This window comes from Acomys russatus, chromosome 2 (assembly GCF_903995435.1).
Source record: "Acomys russatus chromosome 2, mAcoRus1.1, whole genome shotgun sequence".
In the NCBI taxonomy this organism is placed as follows: domain Eukaryota; kingdom Metazoa; phylum Chordata; class Mammalia; order Rodentia; family Muridae; genus Acomys; species Acomys russatus.
This window is the reverse complement of record NC_067138.1, coordinates 67,131,126-67,154,505: the sequence shown is the minus strand read 5'-3', so window position 1 is coordinate 67,154,505 and position 23,380 is coordinate 67,131,126. Positions and strand designations below refer to the sequence as shown.

Here is a 23,380-nt window from a genome sequence, read left to right as displayed (position 1 = left end):
AAAACTTTATTCGTAAGGACCAGTCAGCCATATTTAGACCATGGGTGGAATTGGCTGCCTCTTCCCTAGCGCAGGTGTTCCTGACCCTGCCTGTGTCTGGAATTACCTGACGATGTCCCCTTAGGCAGGATCGCCCTGGGCCTTATGAAAACATATGTACACATATGGGGAATTGGGCTTCCTGGTCAGGCCCATGTGACCTCCAGGTGAGAGACACTGCCCTACCTGTTATCCTTTCTTTCCTCCCCTGTCTGAAACCACTGGTCTTCCTTTGTAAGCTTGACTTGCTAGACACATCTGCCGTGTGAGAGAAGACTTGGTGGCCTCTTGGTTCTGAATTGCAGGCTGAGGGCTCGGGGTTGATGGGGCAAGGGTGGTGGTGGCCTTTGATGAGACAGATACAGCTGGCCTGTGCTATGTACCCTCATCCTGGCAGACAGGGCGTGAGATCAGGGGCCCGCCACTCTCCTGGCTAGCATCCAGAGCTAGCAACTGAGGCCTCAGGGTCTCTCTCTGTAATAGCTTTTTCTAACGCAGCCTAGAGCCTTGGCCTTCTGCTTGCTGTGCTACCTTTTCCTCACTTGCAGGCAAGGAGCTTAGACTAGGTCAGTGTTCTCCCCATCCGTTTTAGCTTGTGAGTTTTACATTCCACCACCATCCCCAAGAAGCCTGAAGCAAACAAAACAGAATCCGAGCGCTGCTTGTGGGGAGGGAAGGACTAAGGCCCACCTGTTCATTAGCGCCCCCCACCACCACACTTTAGGAAACTTCAAGGACCCTCAGGTTCTGGAGAGCAAGTTAGCACAGCCTCAGGCTCCAGGGTGTGTTTGCAGGGACATGATGGCCTGGTCATGCTATCTGCCTTCTGCATCTGATGATGGGGGAGGCCAATCCTCTTGAACTGCTGTCCATTGTCCCCTGAGGTGGGGGGCATAGGGTGCAGTGCTCTCAGGATGGGTAGTTGTAGGTCTGCAGGTGTGCCTACATCTCGGGGTCTCTGCCAGTTAGGGCCTCCGCAAGTAGGATGCTGAAAACTACTGACCTCCTTTAGCCTGTCAGATCCTGCTTTTAATTCTCAGACTGTAAGCTACAGTATTGCCTGCTTTCTTAGGAGATGATTGTTTGTTTGTTTGTATTTATCTGATAAAGTGACACTTCCCTCTTAGAATCTAGAGGAGATTATATATTGGGAATGAAAACAAACATTAAAAAAAATTGCCACACACACACAAAAGTGTCAGTAAATATACCCTTTAGGAACAAATGAGCTAATAACCGCTGTTCACAGCTGTTCAATTGCTCTTTCCAGCCTGTGGGAGCCCAGTGAGTAGAATTTCTGTGGGAACCATGGATGAAGTTGTGCTGGGACCTGCAGAGGTATTGCTGGAAAAAGAGATCCTTGTAGAACCCTTTGCTCACCTGCTAAGATCTGGTCTAGGCAGTCTGGGTCAGAGCCTGGCTTCACTACAAGTCCCCTCTGAAAGCTAAAGGCAGACCCGGTGTGAGACTCAGAACAAAGGTACCTCCTTCCCATTGTTAGAGAGGTAATAAACCTTGATTCCAGGCTTGACACCCTAGCCACCTTAGCAACGATGCCTAGCAACAGTGACTGCCCAGTGATTGTTCTGGGGTTGTGAGATTTCTGATAGGTGCTGAGTTTGCATCTATGCAACAAATTTCTCTATTTCTCTTGGTATCTGTCCCTCTCTGTGTACGTACACACACACACACACATACATATATTTCATATACATATTTATGTATGCATATGTTTATATATTTGCCAAGCTAGTTCTAATTAAGATTCTTTAAAAAAAAAAAAAAAATTCTAATCAAGTTAGATCACACTCGAGCTCTGAACTTTTCCGCAGGCCCTCAGACTGCTTTGAATTCTTAGGGATTGTAAGCTGCAGTGTTTCTTGCTTATGGATTTGGTGGAAAGAAAATAGGCTTTGGGTCTGAGCAGATGTTGAGTCAACCCTGACTTGGCTATTGGCTGGCCAGTGATTCTTAGTAAGCTTCTTCATACTCTCTCGGGGCAAGCTTCCTGATGAAGCTGGTACCTCTCCCTTCAACTGGGAGAAGCTCTGTGCCTCACTAGAGGCAGTGCCAGGGCAGGCCTGCAATGGGAGCTGAATCTCCTTGGTTTGCACTGCTGAAAAGAAACACAAGTATGTCCCACTGCACTTGGCATACCGCCGGGGTGTTTATGCTGGTAAGCCTTGAAGTGGTAAGTGAAAGTTGGTATTTGTGGTTTCCTTGATTATACACTTATATATGTTCCTGTAAGCCTAGTAACCAAAAAAGAAATGGTGTGCGGACATTCCTAATGGAGTACGGAGTCTGTAGGATTAGCTACGGCTGTTGAGTAGATCCATCCTAATGCCTCCTTGCAACTTTTAATATGACATTTTTCTTTTTCCTTTTAGCTCTAAAACAAATCCTGAAGTCCATAATTACCAGGTGAGATGCTGTTTTGGAGAAGCTTCTTAAAGTTTCTGAGTTTTGTGCGATGAGCAGTTGGTAGGAATTGTATATGCTTGTTAGGGTTTGGTTCATTCTTCTTGTTGTTCTCCAGATATTCTAAAATACAGATCCTTCCATCTTGACCCTGTCCCCTCCTGGTCCTCTGAAGGGCCTGTTTTTAACCTTGTTAACCTGTGAGTGCCAGGAACATGTAGTTATGATTCTGGTTGGTCAAGCATAGCCTCTTAGCAACAGTCAAGTGCATGCTTTTGTGGAAGTATGCTGTGGGCCTAGCGAACACAAGCCCTCGAGACAGGCATCCGGAGGGGAGGTTTTGGTCAAGTATTCGGGAGACCCTGCTGCTTCCCTCATTTGCCTTCTTGGCCTTGACTGTGCCTTCTGGGTGCAGAAGTACTGAGGAAACACAATTTGTTTGTTTGTGTGAGATGAGGGCTGCCTTAGGCTGTCCTGGAACTCACTAGTCTTTAACTCACACAGATCCACCTGCCTCTGCCTCTCAGGTGCTGAGATTTAAAGCATGTGCCACAATGGCTGGAAAGGGTTGGTTGGTTTGTTTTGTTGCTTTCGGTTTTGTTGCTCCTCCCCCCCACCCACCCACCCCTTTTCCTGGTAACCCACACACACCACTGGAAGCATTATTTATTTCTAGAACCCATCTTGTCAAACACCAGGCCCATCAATTTCCATGCCTACCCACTACCGCCAAAGCCCTCAGTAGCCCAGCTTGCAGCAAGCCGCTGTGGGCAGTCCCCTCTGGCCTTTCTGTAGCCTGCCCTGACTCCTTACACCCCTGCTCCTGTCATAGCCTGCGCTCAGCTCTCAACGGTAGAGTAGTTGCCTTTGGGTTCTTGCCTGTGCTGCCTGGCCTATGCTCATCCTCTTGTTTGCTGCGGTATCCTTCACATTCCTATCCCTTCCCCCTTTTGGAAGCTCCCAGCTCCGGTGCGACTCAGCCCTTAAAGCCACGTGGCCAGCATTAAAAGACTAGCCAGCGCTTCAGTCTCACTCCTTAAAGGTTGAGCAGAAACTTGAGGAGTAGGAACTTGGCATGCATAGACTTCAGAGCTCCTAAGGCAGCTCTTGAGTGGATGGTATGTGCCTTGGTTCCCCAGGCAGTCATTTGCTTTTGCTTAAAGGCAGAGGTCCATGTCTGATGACTCCTAACTTTTTTTTTTCCTGGTGCTATGACAAAATACCCCATACAGTGTACTTTATAAAGTAAAAGTTCATTTAACTCATGGCCCTGGAGGCTCAACAGTAGTATTGGCCTCCATCCAGCTCTGGATGGATTTGTGGCATAAGAATAGGAGTGTGTGGGGAGGACGAGATTGCATGGTGAGATGGGGAGCCAGTGTAAGAGGGGGGACCTGTACTGCTCTTCTCAGGAGAACTAACCAGGTCCCCTCTGAAGACCCCCAAAGACCTAATCACCTCCCAAGGCATCACACTGTTGACTGACCTCACATGTGTTAAACCTTGTCCTGAGCAAGTGCCTGCAGCGTCTCTCCTCCCAGGAGTCTGTGCCATTGTATTTGGCTGTGAATGTCAAGTAACAGTGCTGTTCCATAAATGATTTCAGCTGGAAGCTTTATTCTAATTGTCCCATTCCATGGTCTTTCACTGCTGTAGGTGTCCTTCCTATAGACGACCCGGATGCCCACTGTGGTCCTTAGGAGGTTCCCAGATTGTTTCTAAAGAGCTGAGCATGAATTCACACGTTGTTGAACCTGGCGGAAGGAATACTGTTTTCCCTCTCTCATCTTCCTTAGGGTCTTGGGCTTCTTATTCACAGACTGCTTTTTGTTCAGGGATGTCTAGCACAACTAGAATGTTGGGGGAAAGAGAAAAGCTGCCGGTGCAGCACTTGGAGGAGAGAGAATGAAAAGAAAAAGTAGTGGCGCACGCCTTGAATCCCAGCACTTTGGAGGCAGAGGCAGGCAGATCGCTATGAGTTTAAGGCCAGCCTGGTATACAGAGTGGGTCCACGATAGTCAGGGCTACACAGAGAAACTCTATCTCGAAAAGAAAAGAAAGAAAGATAAAGATGGACAGACAGTAAAGCCGCCCCACTTGCCATGACCCCTGCCTCCTCCTGCATCTGCTAGTGGCGAGCACCCAGGGCGTTTGTTCACAGCAGATTTGTGACACTCTAGTACTGGATCTTGCCACATAGTTTCTAGGTGCCTCGTGTACTTGACCAGTCTTAGCGGCCCTGTGTTACGCGTCAAGAGTTTGACTGTAAGTGGACGGGAGGAGGATGTCCTGATAGGTGGCCTGGTCACATCACAATGCTGTGAAGAGTGGCCGGGAACTGGGCGACATGGAGCATTAGCTCATTCTTAGCACTACAGAGTCAGCCAGCTGCAGAGGATAGACGGCCATGTTCTTAGTGAGGACATTTGTCGTTTGCGGTGCAGCAGTTCTCTATTGTCCCCGAAATTCCAGTAAATATGGCTCCCCTTTTCTCTGTTATTGCTACAAGCAAAGAGATACACACAAACCTTCCTCATTGTCAACGGAGCACCTGAGTTAACATTAAAGTAAGAGATATACCAAGGAAGGTTCTGGAATCTTGTTTTTCCCCCCAAGTCTTGGATGAGGGTTCTGCCTCTCTCTGGCAAATCCAGGTATATCTAAAAGCAGGAAAGACTAGCAGGTCTAGCCATAGGTTAGTGGTTTCTAGTTGGAGACTCTGCCTGGGAGTGGCTGGCTTGGGCTAATCACCCAAACTCCATGGGTTTGGGTTTGGGTATCCCCTAAAAGAGACAAGATAGAGGAGATTGCACCAGATCCGTGATGCAGACGTACCCCTGCAGGTTCCACTCCCAGAACCATGTCCTCCGGGGTGCAGCCTGCTGACAGGCGCTTTGAACGAGAAAAGCAGGACTACCAGAATACAGAATAGGCAGCGTGAGGGCATCTCAGCCATGAAAATCTGATGAACAGAACTGCTGGGAAATTCTGTAACAGAAAGCAGGCCACTGCTTATTAACCACAGCAGCAGGGGTAAGGAGGAGGAAGGGAAGAAATAATTAAAAGATTAATGGTGGCACAATTGCAGTGACTTTTGGGCGGGGAGGCAGGGGGCAGCGGCAAATTTTTCCCTATAGCTCATTTAGCCTTGAGAAGCCCAATGGCTTCTGGCAATGTCCAGGGCTGCTGCCCTCTGCAGGTGCAAAGTGCAATGACAGCCGGCTTCCCTCCAGGCCCATCCAGGCTTCACTGGAGTCTACTTTCTTGTCTTCCCACCCTTCTTCCTCCAGTCCTCCTGATGTTGTTACTGTTCACACTCGAAACACTGTTGCTTTCATTGCCCTGTCTTTCCAGCCCTTGTCTGTGTTCCAACCAAGCGCTGCTGTTACGCATGCCCGTCGTCCTCATCCACAAAACAACAAAAGTGGCTTCTGAAGAGAGAAGCCACTCACCCCATCTTTCTGGCATTCGCTTCCTTAAGAGAGAAGCGTTGTCTGACAGGGCATGCTGGGTAGCCTCCTTTGAGTCAGATGTAGCTCTCTGGAGATGGTAGTTGGTGAGCCACACACTGGGTTCCACCCCACCCCCGCCCCCCACCCTGCCAACCCCCAGCTTTTGTTAGTGGGAGAAACAAGATCATCCTGGGAAAGGTCCTGCCACCCCTTCTCCCCCAGGACTTGGTTACAGCTTTCCTTTTCACAGCCCCCAGGCTTCTGAGGTGGGTGCCATTGCAAGAAAAAGCAAAGGAGATGGTGGCTATTGTAATCCAAAGGTCACTGACTAATCAAGTTTGGTGTTTCCTTTCCAGCCTCCGTACCATCCCAACATCCACCCCAGCCAGCCCAGGTGGCGCCCTCACTCTCCCAATGTCAGGTGAGTTGGAGAGTTAGTTATGGAGCTTTAGGAAGTTCTCTCATCTCCTGAAGGCCGCACTCCAGGCCGAAGGAACAACCAACCCTCAGGGTAGCATGACCAGGGCAGAAATGGATGTTTTTCAGAACAAAGGAAGGAAGCAACCAGTCTTTGTGAAGTAACAGATTTTTTTTTTTTTTAATTCTAACCCACAAATATTTTGGTTTGGTTTTATATCAGAGATGTTGCTTAAGATTTCCAAGTAACATTTTCTTATTCTGAGAACTTATTTTCTTGGAATGTGATTAAAGCTTGGAGATTATGCTTTTTTTTTTTTTTTTAAAGGATTTTTACCCCTTAGGAATGAGGGCAATGTTTTCTTTGGTAACAATGAGTTTTGTTTTGTTTTTTTCTCCTACTTGGGGGTCATTAAACTGTTTCCTCAAAGAAAAGCCTGGATTTTCAGCATTATGGTTATTGTCTGAAGGCAACAGTAAGCAATGAGAATGCATGATTGTATTTCAGTGAAAGTTTACAAAAATGTCAGTGTCTCCTGCCACTGCCCTGAGTGACCTGGCACCTGCCATGCTATTTGGAATCAGGGCCACCGACCCCTGGGGAACAGACATGTTCTTAAGATTTGCGTGTTTGATGATTCTTATTGGCAGTTATGTGGCCAGCTATTTCAGAAGCATAGTTGGCGAATTCAGGTTGCACCAGGGTGGAGCTGTGAGCCTTGCTCCCTGGGGGAGGGAGCACGAAGAGTGAATCAGTAGAAACAAATGTGCCTAGAGCAAGCGAGGTAAAAGTCTGTTGGGGAATCTCGTAGCATCTTCGTGTGGTTCAAACAAAGGTAGCTTAATTTTCAGACATGACAAGTAGATAAAGCTTAGAAGAGATACCGTCTTGTTAACATTGGTTTAAGCAGACTTCATTCCTAGTGCTGCCTGTCCTGTCTGCGTGCTTTCCCTCTGTAGCATGCCCTGGCCTACTCTTCGCCCAGAGGCAGCAGTTTCCCTCTGAGGTGGCAGTGCTGATGCCAGGATTTAGTGTCCCCTGAGAGCCACAGCTCAGCCCCATGCCAGACCTTCTGTAGCTGAACTGCAAGTGGCACCCAGCACTCTGTGTTGCAGAGCTCTCTAGAGTTGCGTCCTGAGGGGAGTTGATTGGTCCGCACTTGCATCACAGGTTTCAGGAAGCTCCCCTCACCTAGCCTTCCTTGGACCAACCTGACCACCAGACCTCTTGCAAAACCATGACTTGGCCAGAAACGGCTTTTATCAGCTTCAAAACTGGTAGATGATCACACCACATGGGTTTGTTTGTTTGTTTTAACATTCTGAGGTGTCTAGGCTGCTCATGCGTCAGGCACCCGACTCACTCCCTTCCCACACACACACTTCCTTTGCGAGTGCGTGCGTGCTTGACCTCGCTCATTTCTGAATTGTCTTCCATTCTCCCAGTAACCATTCCATCTGCAAACAAAACAAGCCATCTTTTCAGGATGACAGGCCACACTGGAAAGCCTCAGCCAGTGGAGATGACGGCCATTTTGACTATGTCCACGACCAGAACCAGAGGAACTTAGGAGGGACATACAGTGTCACGTACCGGGACAAACTCATGACCGCACTTTGAGAGACTGAAGCCTCTTACTTCCGGTCACCACCATGGTGCCATTGCATTCTGTGAGAAGCGTCCTTTCATCACGTGGGCGTATTTGTACAAGTGTCTTTAAGTAGTGCTTTTAATGTCCATGCAAACGTTGGAAGATGACTGCCATAGATGACCATGATTTACTGTGGACTGCATTCTCAATCATGAAGGTAGCTAAAGGCTCAGGAATCATTTTGGTATTCTGATTTTAAAGCTGAAGTAAAAGTCTCTTATCATTACGCTGTGTACCTGATAGTCTGGTACTTAGCCAGCAGGGACCACATGAGGCCAACCAACAAACCAAAGCGTGGCACCTAGTACTGTTGTGGGGATGGAGGTTGCCAGGGTCTAGTCTCCACTGCTCTGTGACCTCGGCTGGAGCACCTCCCTTTCCTCTGTTTCATTTCCTCCGGGGTCCTCTCTGTTCTGTGATTTATTAATATCTCACTTCTCACCTGCCTAAGAACATGCATTCAGACCTACGTCCCCATAAAAGCAACTGTTATGCCCCCTCAGTAACAGAAGCTCAGTAAAGATGACAAAACGCGTTAGACGTTACGTCAGCACAGAGAGGCTCGGAATTGGACGTCTTTAAGCGGGTTAGCGGGTGTGGACTTGAGCCCCAGTGCTGACCACCAGTTGTATAGCATGTTCACTGCAATTAACTTCTCAACTATAAGGGTGATTTGTAACGCCTCAGTGACCACTGCTGCTAACTTGGGTGATTTCAGAAGACACCACTGTGACTGCTGTCAGAATAGAGGCTGGATGCCACCTAGACTTAACTCCTTTGAACAGCAGCGAGGGTGCAAAGGGAGAACCTGCCAGGTCTCTGGACGTCGTGCCAAAGAGTGTGTTGCACAGAGAGACGCACATGGCCCCTTCCTTCTGTAGAACCCCAAAGCAATATGTTGTCTTCTATGGTGACACTTGTACCAACGTATTTATTTACCCCATTTCAAGTAGTGCATCAAACCCCCTTTTCTCTTCATAAGCAGTTCCAGGATGCTCTTCCCACCTTGTTTTTGTGCAATCTATCAATTTTGTGTCACTTTAATATATGTGATTTTAATTTGGTCTCTTTTAAGCCCTTGGGCATGTGTTAATAACATCTTTTCTTGCTAAAATCTGACCCTTTTGGTTCTATGAAAGTCTCTTGAGGAGGAGGGAGTCATCTGCACACTTGTACAGGGGAGTAGACCATCCACCTATAAACTCCCCCCAAGATGCATGTTTACAGGTGTGATCCACTTCAGCAGGTGTTCAGATCCCCGGTGTATGTACTGCGTTGGAATAAACATGTTCTGGGTCTCTTCATCTCACTGCTAACATGTTTTACAATGTGTCTCCAAGTAATAAAGATTATTTCTACTTTTTTCCCCCCCGACTCCATTTTCATTCCATTGATTTTTCTGCATAGAAGTCTCTCTTTGATCTCACTCGTAGTGCAGTTGACTCCCGGGTGTCTGAAGGTGAACCTTCCGTGACATGGTGTGGGACAACACCATCCACAGGGAGGCTCCTGTGAGCACAGTGGCTGAGATGCTTCTTTCTCTGAGGCACCTCTGGAAGAGTTTGTAATCCCTGTCCCTAGGCAGTGAAGGGCACACGTTCTCCTGCTTGCTTACCCCTTCCTGACTGTGTCTGTGGCTAATTAAAGATGATCCAATGCCCTCAATAAGAACCTTTCTGCTTAAACTAACGAGGCGGCTTAGTTAGCTGCCTCTATAGGACATCTGACTGTGAAGTGGACGCTTACATTCTTTATCTCAGGGGACCTTTAGTTATTGGTGACTGTTCTTGTAGCCTCGTCTTTCTATTCCTATTGGGAGTTGGTGTTTCTCAGGGCATCTCTTCTCTGTTCTCGACTTTTCTCACTTAACCAGCCTCCTAGAATCACCTCATTCCTGTCATATTTTATAATGCTGTTGACTCTGAAAACCATTGTCTTCAGCCTAGCCTATCTGTCTGCGTTTATGCACTGACACTTCAACGTAGATGTCCCTTGTGCAGATGAAACCCCACATGAGGAAAAAAAAAATCAAATTTATCTTTGACCACCACTCCTGGAATGCACGCTTTCCTGCCTCCTCTGGTTCTCTTCTGCTAAGGGTATGAATATGTACACAAGCCACAACTCTCTCTTGCCACCCACATCCACGCAGTCCACAGCTCTGCTCAACTTTGCTTCCTTCACAGTTCTTCCAAGCACTGCCGTGCGGGAGTCTTCCGTCTTGCACAGATGTGCCCGCTGTGATCCCCGCGATCGGATGTGTCATCCCAGTGCCTCCGTCTCTTTGCTCTAGCGTAGTGCATCCCAACCTCTCATCTTTCAGATGAAACGGTAACACCGAGATGCCCGTGCCACGCCTCGTGACTGCCGCTTTGCAGGCACTGTTCTTTCCTGCCTAGAATTCTGTCACTCCCAACTCCTGCCAACTCCTGCCTAGCCTTTAAGCCTCCGCTCAGACGTCATCTTCTCTGGGGACTCTTTTGACAGCCCCCACCTCTGCAAATTGGGTTAATTCCTGTGTTCTGTGTTCTACTACTACCTCCCCCTCACACCCCCAGACACGGGAACATTGTACTCACAACTTTGTATTGAAACAGCCTCTTTTTTTTTCATCTCATCTTGGAACCTCAGATTCCTCAGCAGTCTTTGCCTTTGTTCTTGGTACCTGACAGCAGGTACTCAATGGATGTCTGCTGGGAGAACAGATTCATTGGAGAGGGACTTTCCAACCAGGTAACGGGCAATGATGATGTCATCTCTGGTCCGGTCTGAAGGGTTCGGATATACCACATCCGGTTGGGAGCATCACATTTTGAGTAGGACGTGGGCCGCTCTGTCATTTGTGGACTCAGCTTCATCGAGTGCACGCTATTCAGCAGGTCTCATTTGAAGTGTTGGTGTGATGGTAGGTATGGCAGTGGGCCAAGTAGCCATCTGACATTGGAAACCCCACTAGACGGATAGTGATCTACAGTCATACAGAGGGGTTAACAGCCACTTTCAAGTTCCACGTGTGCCACTTTGTCTTCCTGGTCACTCCACAAAGTAGTTAGTATCGTGTTCCAGATAGGGAGGCGGGCATAGGGAGAAGGTAAGTGCTGGCCTCCAGGCTCTCATGATGGTCAGTCATCCCACCGTCATCACCCTGGTGATCCACATCTCACTGTGACTATTAGACTGTAGTGCACTACATTGAGATCTAATTGCTCTCTCTACTCTCTATGCCAACAGCCTAGTAGCACTATCTGCCTCCCTCACCCACTGTCCCTGCCACCAATGAGCTGGTAACTGCCCACACCCACCCAGGGCTAGGAGCCCCATCCAAAACCAGACCCATTATAACCTCTACCATGTGCCCCCTGGGAGCCCTCTCCACACCTCACCCCACTCTGGTCCAGCTGCCCGTCCACAACTACTCTACTTATTTCACTCTTCCTTCTCAAAGAGGCAGAGATGGAGAGCTACTTAAAGCAAAAGTGTCCTTGTGCGAGATGTTGCACATCTTCCCAATAATTCATAAGATTGGGGCAGGGGGTGGGGGGACCATCAGCTGCCAGCAACATCAAACTTACCGTTCTACAACTAATTACCTTTTTTCGGTTTTGGATTCCACAAGCTTAACTAGTCTTTGGTTCTCTGTACCCACGGAACATCAAACAGTGAGCTGTTGGGTGTCAGTGAATTGATGTGGCCCATAGTTGTTACACATCTTGAAAATGTGCCAGGTGGTTCTGTCCTGTACTCAAAACTGTCTCTGTGTCCTCCATTGCTTGCTCAACCATCCCTACGGAAGATGGCTCTTCTTTAGCAGCAAAGGTGGAAGGAGGACCATGCTGGGGGTCCCTTCTGACTCTCTTGCGTGTTAAAACCATCCACCATCTTTCCAGGTCAAGTGGCTCCAGCCTCCTGGGTCCAGCTTGGGACCTAACAAATGACAGCTGTTTTGGTGCCCTTGACTTTGCAGCTTTTACTTAGTCCTTTAAAATCTGAGTTCATCAAAGAACTCTCTGGGCAGCCATATTGATCTCTTAGATCAATAGTTCTCAAACCAAGCTTCAAGTCACTTCCCTGACTGGCCAAGTTTCCCAAATGCCAGGGGTAAATACCACAGATTGGCCCAGGATGCTGGCTTCTGCATCTCCCACCAGGAGGCAGAGAGCAAGCACAGGCCAGGGAGGTCTGCAGATAGAGGGTCAGACAGAAAAAAGCCAGCTGCTGTTGAAGAAAATTGGCACATTTTAAGGAGCCCCTGGGGTATCTAAAAAGGCAAACAAACCCGAAGCTGGTGCTCAGCTGAGCCTACGCAAAAGAAATCAATAATTCTGCAAATAGGCCCACTTCTCTTCAAATAGGAACCAAGTGATAGCTCAATTTATTTAGAAATGTTGAACTTTAGTGCTGGAGAGATGGCTGAGCAGTTAAGAGGCCTTGCTGCTCTTTCAGAGGACCCAGATTTGGTTCCCAGCACCCACATTGAGCAGTCCACAGTCACTTCTAACACTAATTCCAAAGGTACCAGTGCCCTATAACAGTTTCCATGGCCACCTGCACACACATGACATCAAAACAAACAAAAACCAAATATTTAAAATATTGTTGGTGTCTCTTTAAATGGTAGCTGGTAAGACTGCATGGACTTTTTCCTTTTTTTTTTTTTTTTTTTTTTTTTTGCTAGAGCCTCTACATAGCCTGGCTGTCCTGGAACTCTGTAGACCAGGCTGACCTCAACCCCACAGAGATCCACCTGCCTCTGCCTTCAGAGTGCTGGGATTAAAAGTGTGCACCACCATACCAGGTTTAGGACTTGCATCTTCACCATCACCACAGAGGAGTGGGGATAGGCAAGGGTAGAAGCTTCCCCTAGCTAAGTCATTTCTTGTCTTGATGGTTTGATTGTAACTTATATCAGAGGCAAGGGGGTGAATATATGTACAATTTAAGTGGACCTAATGCTCAAGAGTAAATGAGTGAGCTGGGCACAGTGGCACACACCTTTAATCCCAGTACTCAGGGAGGCAGAGGCAGGCAGGTGGATCTCTGTGAGTTTGAAGCCAGCCTAGTCTACAAATTGAGTCCAGGACAGCCAAGAGTATGCAGTGAAGCCCTGTCTTTAATTAAAAAAAAAAAAAAAAAGCCAAAACCAACTAAACAAAAGTAAATGAGTGCATCCCTGGGATGTGTATCAGTAGTAGAGCACATGTCTCGGATAGTCAGTCTGCCTAGTTAATGTGCCTTCCCACTCCTAAGCACATGAGGAGGCAGAAGAATTCAGATGCCAATTGTTCCTTGTGTGGCTTTAATTTCACCATCACCCCCCATGAGTCTGCCAGACCATTTCCTGCTCACTGTTCTGCAACCAAGGGTGAGCCGCCAGCCAGCGCTTTTACCTAAGAGCCTGCCTCCGAATGAAAGCCGTTCCTGAAAACAGATTCAAGATGACAGAAGCCTGATGATAGGACTTTTCAAGTCAGAGAAGAGATAGGCTAGACGCCCACAGCGTGACATTCCAGTTGTTCCGGAGGAAATAGACTCACAGGCCTCTTGTGAGATCAAATGTGGGAACTTTGGAATCCCGTGCTGTGACCTTCAGCTTTGCCACTAGCCATGGGGCCCTTCGCCAATTTTTCCAATTTGTCCCATTTTCTTCATTCCAAAAAGAAATGTAACAATATCTTGTTAAGGGACTCAAATGAGGTCTAGGGAGATGACTCAGTCAATAAAGTGCCTGTTGCTTAAACCTGAAGACCTGAGTTTGGGTCCCTGGCGCATCCACATGTTTCTGGCCTGGAGAAATGATCTATAATAGCCATATTTTCCATTTAATTTATTAAGCATGTAGCAAGCAAAAGTTAAGAATAGCTAACACGTAACAGATAGGTAGAAACAGAAAATATGAACTGTTAACACTAAAAACATCCAGCAGAAACTGACTGGGGAAGCCTCATGAAGGCGACCAACTGGAGTTCCCGAGAGAGTCTCCTCCAGTGAGGTTTCCAAGAAAGCGAATAAACAACCACAACCCCAAAGAAAACCCCATAGTCCCTGGCAAGTGTCACCTTCAGATCTAGGCAGCATCATATGCTGCCTGGGGAAAGTGAGAGTTGGAGTTACTGATGGCACGTTCCTTGGGTGAGCTCCTTGCTGCAGAACTCCTGGCTTCTCTTTTTCCCACCGTAGGCATCTTTTATATTGTGGGACCAAGAATAGTAACATCTTTTGGAAGTGATTTGCCTTCTAGCTTTTCTCAAGGACACACCGTGTTTTTACTCTTGGCATGTTTTGCCGTTCTCTTTCCTCCCTGTTACATAGTTGAGAGAGGGGCAGCCCATTCCTGGACAAGGTGCCTCAGAGGGTGCTTTAAGACAAACACGCTTAGTTCTGGGATGGGAGGGGGCAGCCCTGTCTCCAGAGCCAGCTTGTAAATGACACATGCCAATTTACCAATATAATGTACATTGTACTATATAAAAAGCTGGACGTGATGGTGGATATGTGTAACCGCAGTGCTGGGGTAGGGGTAGGGGCAGGGCAGAGACAGCTTTCGGGGACTCATTGGCTAGTTAAACTGGTGAGCTTAAGTTCAGTGAGAGACTCTGACTCCAAAAATAAGGTAAAAAGTGATAGAAGGCGTTTGTCCTTGACTTAGCATGCATATATGACACTTATGATCTCTCTGCCCACACACACACAAACCCCGAATAATATGTCATTAAGGTGTTGGGCACAGTGTTTAAGGCTGTCCGCTAGGAATTTTCAGTGGGTTTTGAGCAGTATGGCTTTGGCAGTCCCTGTGGACAGAAAAAGAACTAAGGTAGCGTCTAGCTCAAGAGACGGTATGTCTCCTGGGCTGGCAGGGGAGCTGTGTGCTCTAACTTTAGCAACAGAGAGGGGGGTGCCTGGTTCCAGAGGAGAGATAAAATGGATGAGGGTTCACAGTGCAGAAAGACACCTCTCTTTGAAACAGACAGGCTAAGAGCCGAAATGCCATGGGGATCTTTTGAGAGGGGATAAAGGGAGAAATAGAAATGATATTTCTGTCTGAGAGTCCAAGGAGATAACTGCCCAGGCCGGGTGTATGTCAAACAATACTCTCCTCTGGTAAATGGCAAAGCTGATAGAGGGCGAAGGGTAGGTGAGAGCTGAAAATACATTCCACTGGGCCAGTAGGTCTTGGAAGTTTGGAGAATTAGAAGTGTCTGTCTAGTTCCCAAGTCAGCTAGTTTAGGGTTTCATCTCAGACAAAGCAGAGAAAGTTTTTGCCCTGTTTGTAATAAGGGAGCCTAGGAGATGGCTCAGCTGGTAAAATATCTACCATGCCAACATAGCAAGCTGTGTTAGGATCCCAAATACCCATGTAAAAGCAGAGCTCCATGGGGCCTGCCTGTAACCCCGGTGTCTGGGGCGGGGGGGCAGGGGGCAGGAGGCTCCTTGGAGCAGAGTCACTGTCCAGCCAGTCTGGATGTATCAGTGAGCTGTGGGTTCAGTGAAAGACTCAAAGATAAGGTGGCGAGCCACTGAGGCAGACACCCAGCATTGACCTCTGGCTTTCACATGCATGTGTGTGCATGCCTATGTGTATGCGTGCGCGTGCGCGCACACACACACACACACACACAGAACCATTGTACTATGTTTTTTTCAGTCTGCCTGTAATTAACACACACCCAGCTATAGCAATTACACTCTGAGAGAGACTGAATGATCAGCCGGGGGGTGGGGGCAGGAATCTGTGAATGAGACGGTATTAACCAGTTAGATGAGAGTCCCTTCGCACGCTCGCGCCCCCTCCCTAAGAGTGTTTTCAGCAAGGAGCAGAGACAGGCTCCTGTGGAGCCAGCAGATCCACAGAGCTGAACTCATATAACAGTCAGTGCACATCACAGTAAAAACTCAAAACAACGACTGGAGCCATGGTTCACTGGATAAAGTGCTTGTCATGGAATTACAAGGACTTCAGTTTTGCCCACAGAACCACGCAAAGCCATTTATGTAGTCCATATATAATCCCTCTGCTCCCGTGAGAAGACGGAAAGCAGAGACATGAGAACTCCCAGAAGCCTGCAGGCCAAGTAACCTGCCCTGTGCCGGAGAAGCAAATGAGACCCTGTCTCGAAGTGGAAGGGTAGACTGACCCCTGAGCTTGTCCTCTGGCCTCCACGCAGGTGCCATGCTACATTGATGCCTGGTTTCAGACACAAACAACATTTTTTAAGCCTCACAGCTATCCAATTGCTTTTTTTTTTATTCCCCAGTTTTCTACTTCTGAGCTGTAAATATCATTAACATTTCTTGTCAATCTCAAGCCAGCCTGCATACAAAGAGGCACATGTGTTTACTTAACTAGTCAATACTGATACACGTACAAGTCGCATCAACTGTGTACGGTAATTGTACGCTATGCTCGGCATTCTGTTTGTGCACTTGAACAAATGAACTCTATAGACTAAGTCTTCGGGGAATAGACTTGCTGAGCCATTATCATTTGAACATTTTTTAAAATTGTAAACATACATTTTTATTTATTTATTTATTTTTAATTTTTACATTTTATTTTATTAATTTATTCTTATTACATCTCAATGGTTATCCCATCCCTTGTATCCTCCCATTCCTCCCTCCCATTTTCCCTACTCCCCTCCCCTATGACTGTGACTGAGGGAGACTTCCTCCCCCTTTATATGCTCAAAGGGTATCAAGTCTCTTCTTGGTAGCCTGCTATCCTTCCTCTGAGTGCCACCAGGTCTCCCCATCCAGGGGACATGGTCAAATATGAGGCACCAGAGTACGTGTGAAAGTCATATTCCACTCTCCACTCAACTGTGGAGAATGCCCTGTCCATTGGCTAGATCTGGGTAGGGGTTTGAAATTTACGGCCTGTATTGTCCTTGGCTGGAGCCAGAGTCAAATGCTATATACTCACTTATATCTGCATACTAGCCCAAGGGGCATGTCACATGAAAATCTTCACTTATCAGGAAACTGGGACAGAGGGGAGGACATCCTATTGGGACTCTAGATGAGAGAAGCATGGGAGAATGGCAAAGTAGAATTTGAACATTTTATGCTGCTGTTCCCTAAGGAGATGTCATAGGTTTGTACCCACCACACCACATACGTGTGATGATGGAAGGATGCTAGCACACAGAAGTATGCACACATGCCCAAGTTCACCGGCGCTGAAGCCGCATTGAGCGTGCCCCCTTAGCATTTGTGATAGTGAGAAAGAAAGCTGGAGATTGTTGGTTGTTACTGGAGCTTTCTCCAAATTGATTTCCAGACATTCAGATGACCGTCAGCACGCTGCCACCCCGGAGAGCTGCACGGGGAGCACAGACAACATAAAAATAGCCAAGATACGCGAACTGATTTCTGGTGTCTGTGTTTCCATTCTGCTGGGGGTTCTGTTGAGAGCTTTCCACTCAGGCTGCTCACTCAGATGTGGTGACCTACCTGTGTGTTTGACCGAGGGAGGACCTCGGCTTGTAGTTTTGATTATATCTCTGATAGATCCGCTGCAGCGGTGCAGGTGCGTCCCAAGGCTGTGAGTGGTTTTAATGGAGGGGAGATGGCAGCTCTTTAAAACACCACAATTGTTGTCTAGGCAACCCACTAAAAGGGGCTAGAATAATTAGAGGCACTCCCTGCAGAAGCCCACCTAATCACTCCCCGCCTGGAGGGATGGCTTGAGTGTGGTGACTGAGACCTCATCAGCAAGCCCGTTGCTGTGCTAATGACCCAGCCAGCCTCCCTCCCTGCCTGAAGGATAAATACCATGCCTGTAATAAAAGCAATTAAGCCCAGAGGCCTGACACCCAGCCAGTGTCTGGCCTCAGAGGCTAAGGTTGCTTCAGGTAGACACTTCTGAAGAGCCTATGAGAACTGGGGAAGGGACAGAGGCTCATTGGAGATTTTTGTGCACTAATGAATACCATAACAGACTCAGCCTTCTTTATGTGACGCGGACCCAGGTTTCAGCTCACACTGGCACACTGATAATTACAGTGTTGAAAGCCTGCCCTCCACCTCTAGATGAATATAGTTTTTTTCATCTAACCTGAACTTTATCTGGAATGAATCATGTTTTAATTTCATTCATTTGGTGAAACTAGATGGTGTCTTGAGTATTGGAAAAATATTCCTCCCAGCTCATGGCCCAGGGTAGCCAGGATGGTGAAGGATGTACAATTTAGAGGATTATTATTATTATTATTATTATTTATTATTATTATTATTATTATTATTATTATTATTATTATTATTATTGTTACTACTACTTCTACTATTACGGCACTCTAGTGGCCCAGACAAGGATTAATTGTATTACAGCCCTGTGAGAGCTGCTGTATAAAGCAGCCATTGGGGCAAGTGTGTCCGTGCTGCTGCCCTCCGGAAGGCAGAGTTCACTCAAAGCAAAGTGCAGAGGCATGGGGTACAGAATCGAAAAGGGAGAAAAGACTAAAGGACCCAAGAAGGAAAAACACTGATAGATGCCATCTTAGGTAGGTTTTTATTCCCCTGAAGACATCATGAGCACGGCAACTCTTAAAAAGGAAAACAATCAATGGGGACTGGCTCACAGTTTCAGAGGTTTAATCCGTTATTGTCATGGCAGGAAACATGGCAGCTCACAGGCAGACGTGGTACAAGAGTTTTACATCTAGATCAGCGTGTAGCAACAGGTGAAAGTGACACACTGGCCAGGCTTGGGCTTCTGAGACCTCAGAGGCTACCCAGTAGTGACACGTCTACTCTAACAAGGCCACACTTGTTATGGGGGCCATTTTCTCCCAAACCAACACAAATACATTAGAAGTGATGCTGTGTGCAGAACAGCTCCAGTGTAGCCTTTGTTTTAAAAACAAAACAGAGCCGGGCGTGGTGGCGCACGCCTATAATCCCAGCACTCGGGAGGCAGAGGCAGGTGGATCGCTGTGAGTTCGAGGCCAGCCTGGTCTACAAAGCGGGTCTAGGACAGCCAAGGCTACACAGAGAAACCCTATCTCCAAAAACAAAAACAACCCCCCCCCCAAAGAACAAAATAGATAGAATCAACTCTCAGTCATGGGCCCCTGAGCAAAAGGGAACTTGTAAAATGGTCATTCTCTGGACTAGACACCGGAATGGATCTGAAGTTGCTAACATCTCGAGATCTCTCCACAAAATCATCTACAGCCCTTCCTCACAGCTTTGTACTGCCTTAGTAGCTCATGTGTACTTATGTAAGTGCACATACACATGCAAACACAATTATACACACATGTGCACTCATGAGGACACAGAGACAATAAGAAAGTCATTAGGAAGGATGACATCAGGACAAAATACGTTTCCTGAGAGAAAAATGTCAAGGACCAAATGTTTAAGCCATTCATTGAAATCAGTTGTAGTAACTGATTTAATCAAATGAAAGGTGCGTGTGCCTGTCCTTTGATGGATTGTACAGGGCCATGGAATCTTCTAGGCTGTCCCCAAGATAAGCAGTATTTTACTCTACAATTTGCAGAAGTAAATTAATGTAGTTATTAGCAAGTAGGGAACTCATAACCAAAGTAAGACCTTTATGAGTAAATACTTGAAAATTAGCTAAAGAACATTAAAATTTAATGCATTCAAGCAAGTTCATTGAGCAAGCATTTCTGAGACAGCGACACTGTCCCACATACTGCTCGTTGACTCCAGGCTGCTAACACACTAATTGAATTTCGAGTCCCCTATCCAATATGGAGTCACACACTGCTCGTGCTAATAGAGTCAACTTGCAAGGTTGATTATTTGGAAATTCTCTTGAAAGAATTACAATTTGGGAAGATTCCCCCTACCAGTGAGGGATCTATATAAAGGAATCTAAACCACATTTTAAAATGTAACAGAGTGTAGGGTGTGATGGCGCACCCCTTTAATCCCAGAACTTGGAAGGCAGAGGCAAATGGATCTTTGAGTTTAAGGCCAGCCTGGTCTACATAGTGAGATTCTGTCTTTAAAAAAAAAAAAAAAAAAAAAAAAAGTCATAATGATGAGAATGGAGAGATGGTTCAGTTGCTAAGGGCACTGGCTGCTTTTGCAGAGGTCTTGAGATCAGTTCCCAAAACCCATATGATGGCTCACCCACATGTGCAACTCCTGTTCCAAGGGGGATCCAGCCCTCTTTTAGACTCAGCAGATACCTGCACACACACATACGGTGTACATATACACAAGCAGGCACACACACATATACACAAATAAAAAATTATATGTAACAGATGGGAGAGAAGTGCCAGAAATAGAACCCAGGGTTGTGTGCACAATAAGTACACACACACACATATATACACACACACACACAACTAAATGATGATCTATATCTCTCCCTCTCTCCTCTCTTCTCTTCTCTTCTCTCTCTCTCTCTCTCTCTCTCTCTCTCTCTCTCTCTCTCTCTGTGTGTGTCTTTCTCTCTGTCTGTGTCTCTGTGTGTCTCTGTCTCTCTCTCTCTGTCTCTCTCTGTCTCTCTGTCTCTCTCTCTCTCTCTGTCTCTCTCTCTCTCTCTCTCACACACACACACACATACACACACACACCACCCTGACCTTTTCCCCTAGTCTTTCTTTTTTCCTTAACAAATGAAACTAATTAGGTGATTTCTGTAGGAAGTCATCCTAATGAACACTCCTAACATTTGTAATGTGTCTGTCTCTAAGACTTTGATACAGTTTTCTATTCAAACCCACTATGCAAAGAATAGAGTGTTGCAAATTTGTATTCTATCACAGCCAAAGAATATACTTTCTCTGAATTCAGTAAGAGCTTGTAACCCTATGCTAGTCACCACTAAATTAAAACTGAAACCAAACTGGTCACGTGTCCCTTCTGCCATCTCAGGTGGACACAACAGTGAGCATGTGAGTTCAGGATTTCCTGCTGCAGTCACTGGTTTGGAAGTGCTTGATAAATGCCCTGAAAGGGATGTGTTGGAGACCCTGATGAATGACATGAGTTCCAGGAACTCACAGCACACAGCAAGCTCGCAGTGAGCTGTAGCCCACTTTCCTTTATTACCCTTAGGTCTCTTCTGTCATCTACAGGGCAAGGCAGTGCCACTTATCCCTAAAGAAAGCACATGGCTCAAGAGTCAAGTTGCCTTTGTTCAAACCCTAGCTCTGACATTCTGTAGCTGTGTGACTGTTCCTGCTTCCATATACAGAAAATACAGAGGAATAGTCCTTAAGTGATTGCTGGAGATTAAATAAGTTGACAGATGATACAATGTCGAGCATTCAAAAATATCAATTTGGAGGGAATCTCTTAGTATTTAAAGAGTGTAATCAATGCCTTAGTTTTTGTGAGGAGATGTACTTCTGGCTGGCTGGCATATAACACCATGCTTGGGTGAGGCACAGTCCTGGTGAGGAAACGGAACATGGGGTAGGACTGTCATTTCCTGGCATCTGTTCCATGGCACATGTAGAAAATGGCAGATTTATAGTACACACGGGGAATGGTAGATGAGGCTGCTGGGTCCCTGAGAGCCCTGGGGTCCTACCCACTTAGCCCACTCACTTGCAGCCCTTTCTGAAACCCATTCATGGGCAGCTCTCCTGAGAGGTCCATCTGTAGCCCCCTGCTGGGTTAGTTCTGATGTGGCCTTTGCAGTTGTGCCCACATCAGCGCAGAACTAAAGCAGGAACCAGTTTGTCCTAGCCAGGCTTCTCCAGAAAGGGTATAAAGAATTCATTGCTGCATGGGTGCTGCCATGAGTGCTATGCAGAGCAGTGGTTCTCAACCTTCCTAGTGCTGCCAGCCTTTCATCCAATTTCTCGTGCTGTGGGGATCCCAACCATAACATTATGTTTGTTCCTTCTTCATACCTGCAAGTTTGCTATTGTTGTGAATCGTAATGCAAATGTCTGATGTGCAGGATGTTTGATATGCAATCCCTGAGAAAGAGTTGTTTGACCGCCGAAAGGGGTCGCAACCACTGGTGTAGACACTGACTGGACATGCAGCCTCATTGCCAAATGAAGGCATGGCTGTGACCATATAGGTGGCTTGTGGTACATGAACAAACCCAGATAGATGTGCTGTGGGAGCAGGGCATGAACGGAGTGTGCTCTCTGTTTGTCTGAGAGAGATGTCAGGATGGCACAACACTTTCGTGGGATGACTTCTTAGCCACCCAGACACTCATCTGTTAAAAGCAGAGCATCGTTGATTTCCTGGCCCACCTGCTTGATGGTAGGGTGTTTGGAAGGTGGAAGAAACACCACAGGGTTTGCTGTTAACTCTGTCAGCAGGGGAGACAGGGTTAGCCTGTGGGACAAGGTCTTGGAGTGATTAGCATAGGAGGGAGAGAGAGAGTACAATGGGGCAGGGGTGGGTTCCTCTGTGGGGGGAGGGTTCCTCTGTGGGGGGAGGGTTCCTCTGTGGGGGGTGGGTTCCTCTGTGGGGGGAGGGTCCCTCTGTGGGGGGTGGGTTCCTCTGTGGGGGGAAGGTTCCTTTGTGGGGGGTGGGTTCCTCTGTGGGGGGAGGGTTCCTCTGTGGAGGGTGGGTTCCTCTGTGGGGGGAGGGTTACTCTGTGGTGTTTTCTATACCTTCTCAAAGAAATGTCAAAGAAGAATGGCCTAAGAAGGAAAGACGAGCATCAGATTTTACATTGGGCTAGGCATCCCTATTACCTCACATAGAGTAGATCTTTTACATTATTCTAGTTGTCAGTGTGTGTAATAGATAAATACACACTATGAGCAATATGCAGATATATGTGCTTCTACACAATGAGGAGGTCAGAATAACTGAACATCTTTTTACTGCTCAAAACTTTTCACTGGGACACAGGTTTTTTTTTTCCATTGTCTATCATGTGAACAGAACTACATTATTCATTTTATCATGAGAATTTGCTATTTCAGAAATTATATAAAACAAACAAACAAACAAAAACTGGATCTCACCACGTAGCTGTGACCAGCCTGGAGCTTGCTATGAGGCCAGGCTAGCCCCAGATTTATAATTCTCCTACTGCCTCAGTTTCCCTAGAGCATGCCCCGTCACCAGACTGTTAATAGAACTGTATGGTTTTATAGGTAATTACTTTGGGGCAAAGAGATGAAAGTCTTTCACAGCCGCTCTTGAAGGTGGCCCACAGGATGAAAAGGGCAGAGCCACCTGACTCTGTCCTATGTCCTAAGTGCAGAAGGTGGGAGAACAAAGAGAAGGAAATGGGAATGCAAGCTAGAGAAAGAGAGACGTCAGGAAAAAAGAAACACTTGGCTGCTCCATGATTAGTTTGAATCTTAAAGCTAAAAATAGAAAAAAAAAAAGCCCCCAGAACGCCAGGGCAATCAGCCTTTGTCAACTGCTAAGTCAGCAGCCAGCTCCCTCCAGGAAGCCATGGAGCGGAGCCGTGGAGAGAAGAGGAAAAGA

The 23,380-nt window shown here is 46.9% G+C and overlaps 1 protein-coding gene across 4 annotated transcripts in view; it reads left to right on the top strand.

Moving 5' to 3' along the window:
• The window catches only part of Epb41l4b (erythrocyte membrane protein band 4.1 like 4B), a 149,332-nt gene that overhangs the window by 69,807 nt on the left and 56,145 nt on the right, over positions 1-23,380 (top strand). For 3 of the 4 annotated variants that reach the window (XM_051162278.1, XM_051162264.1, XM_051162272.1), the window contains exons 14-15: positions 2,430-2,463; positions 6,269-6,333. In XM_051162278.1, the coding sequence (XP_051018235.1) occupies positions 2,430-2,463; positions 6,269-6,333 (99 nt within the window). Of the gene's footprint in view, positions 1-2,429; positions 2,464-6,268; positions 6,334-7,775; positions 8,350-23,380 lie in introns of those variants that run through there. The other variant, XM_051162258.1, reaches the window with a different exon arrangement.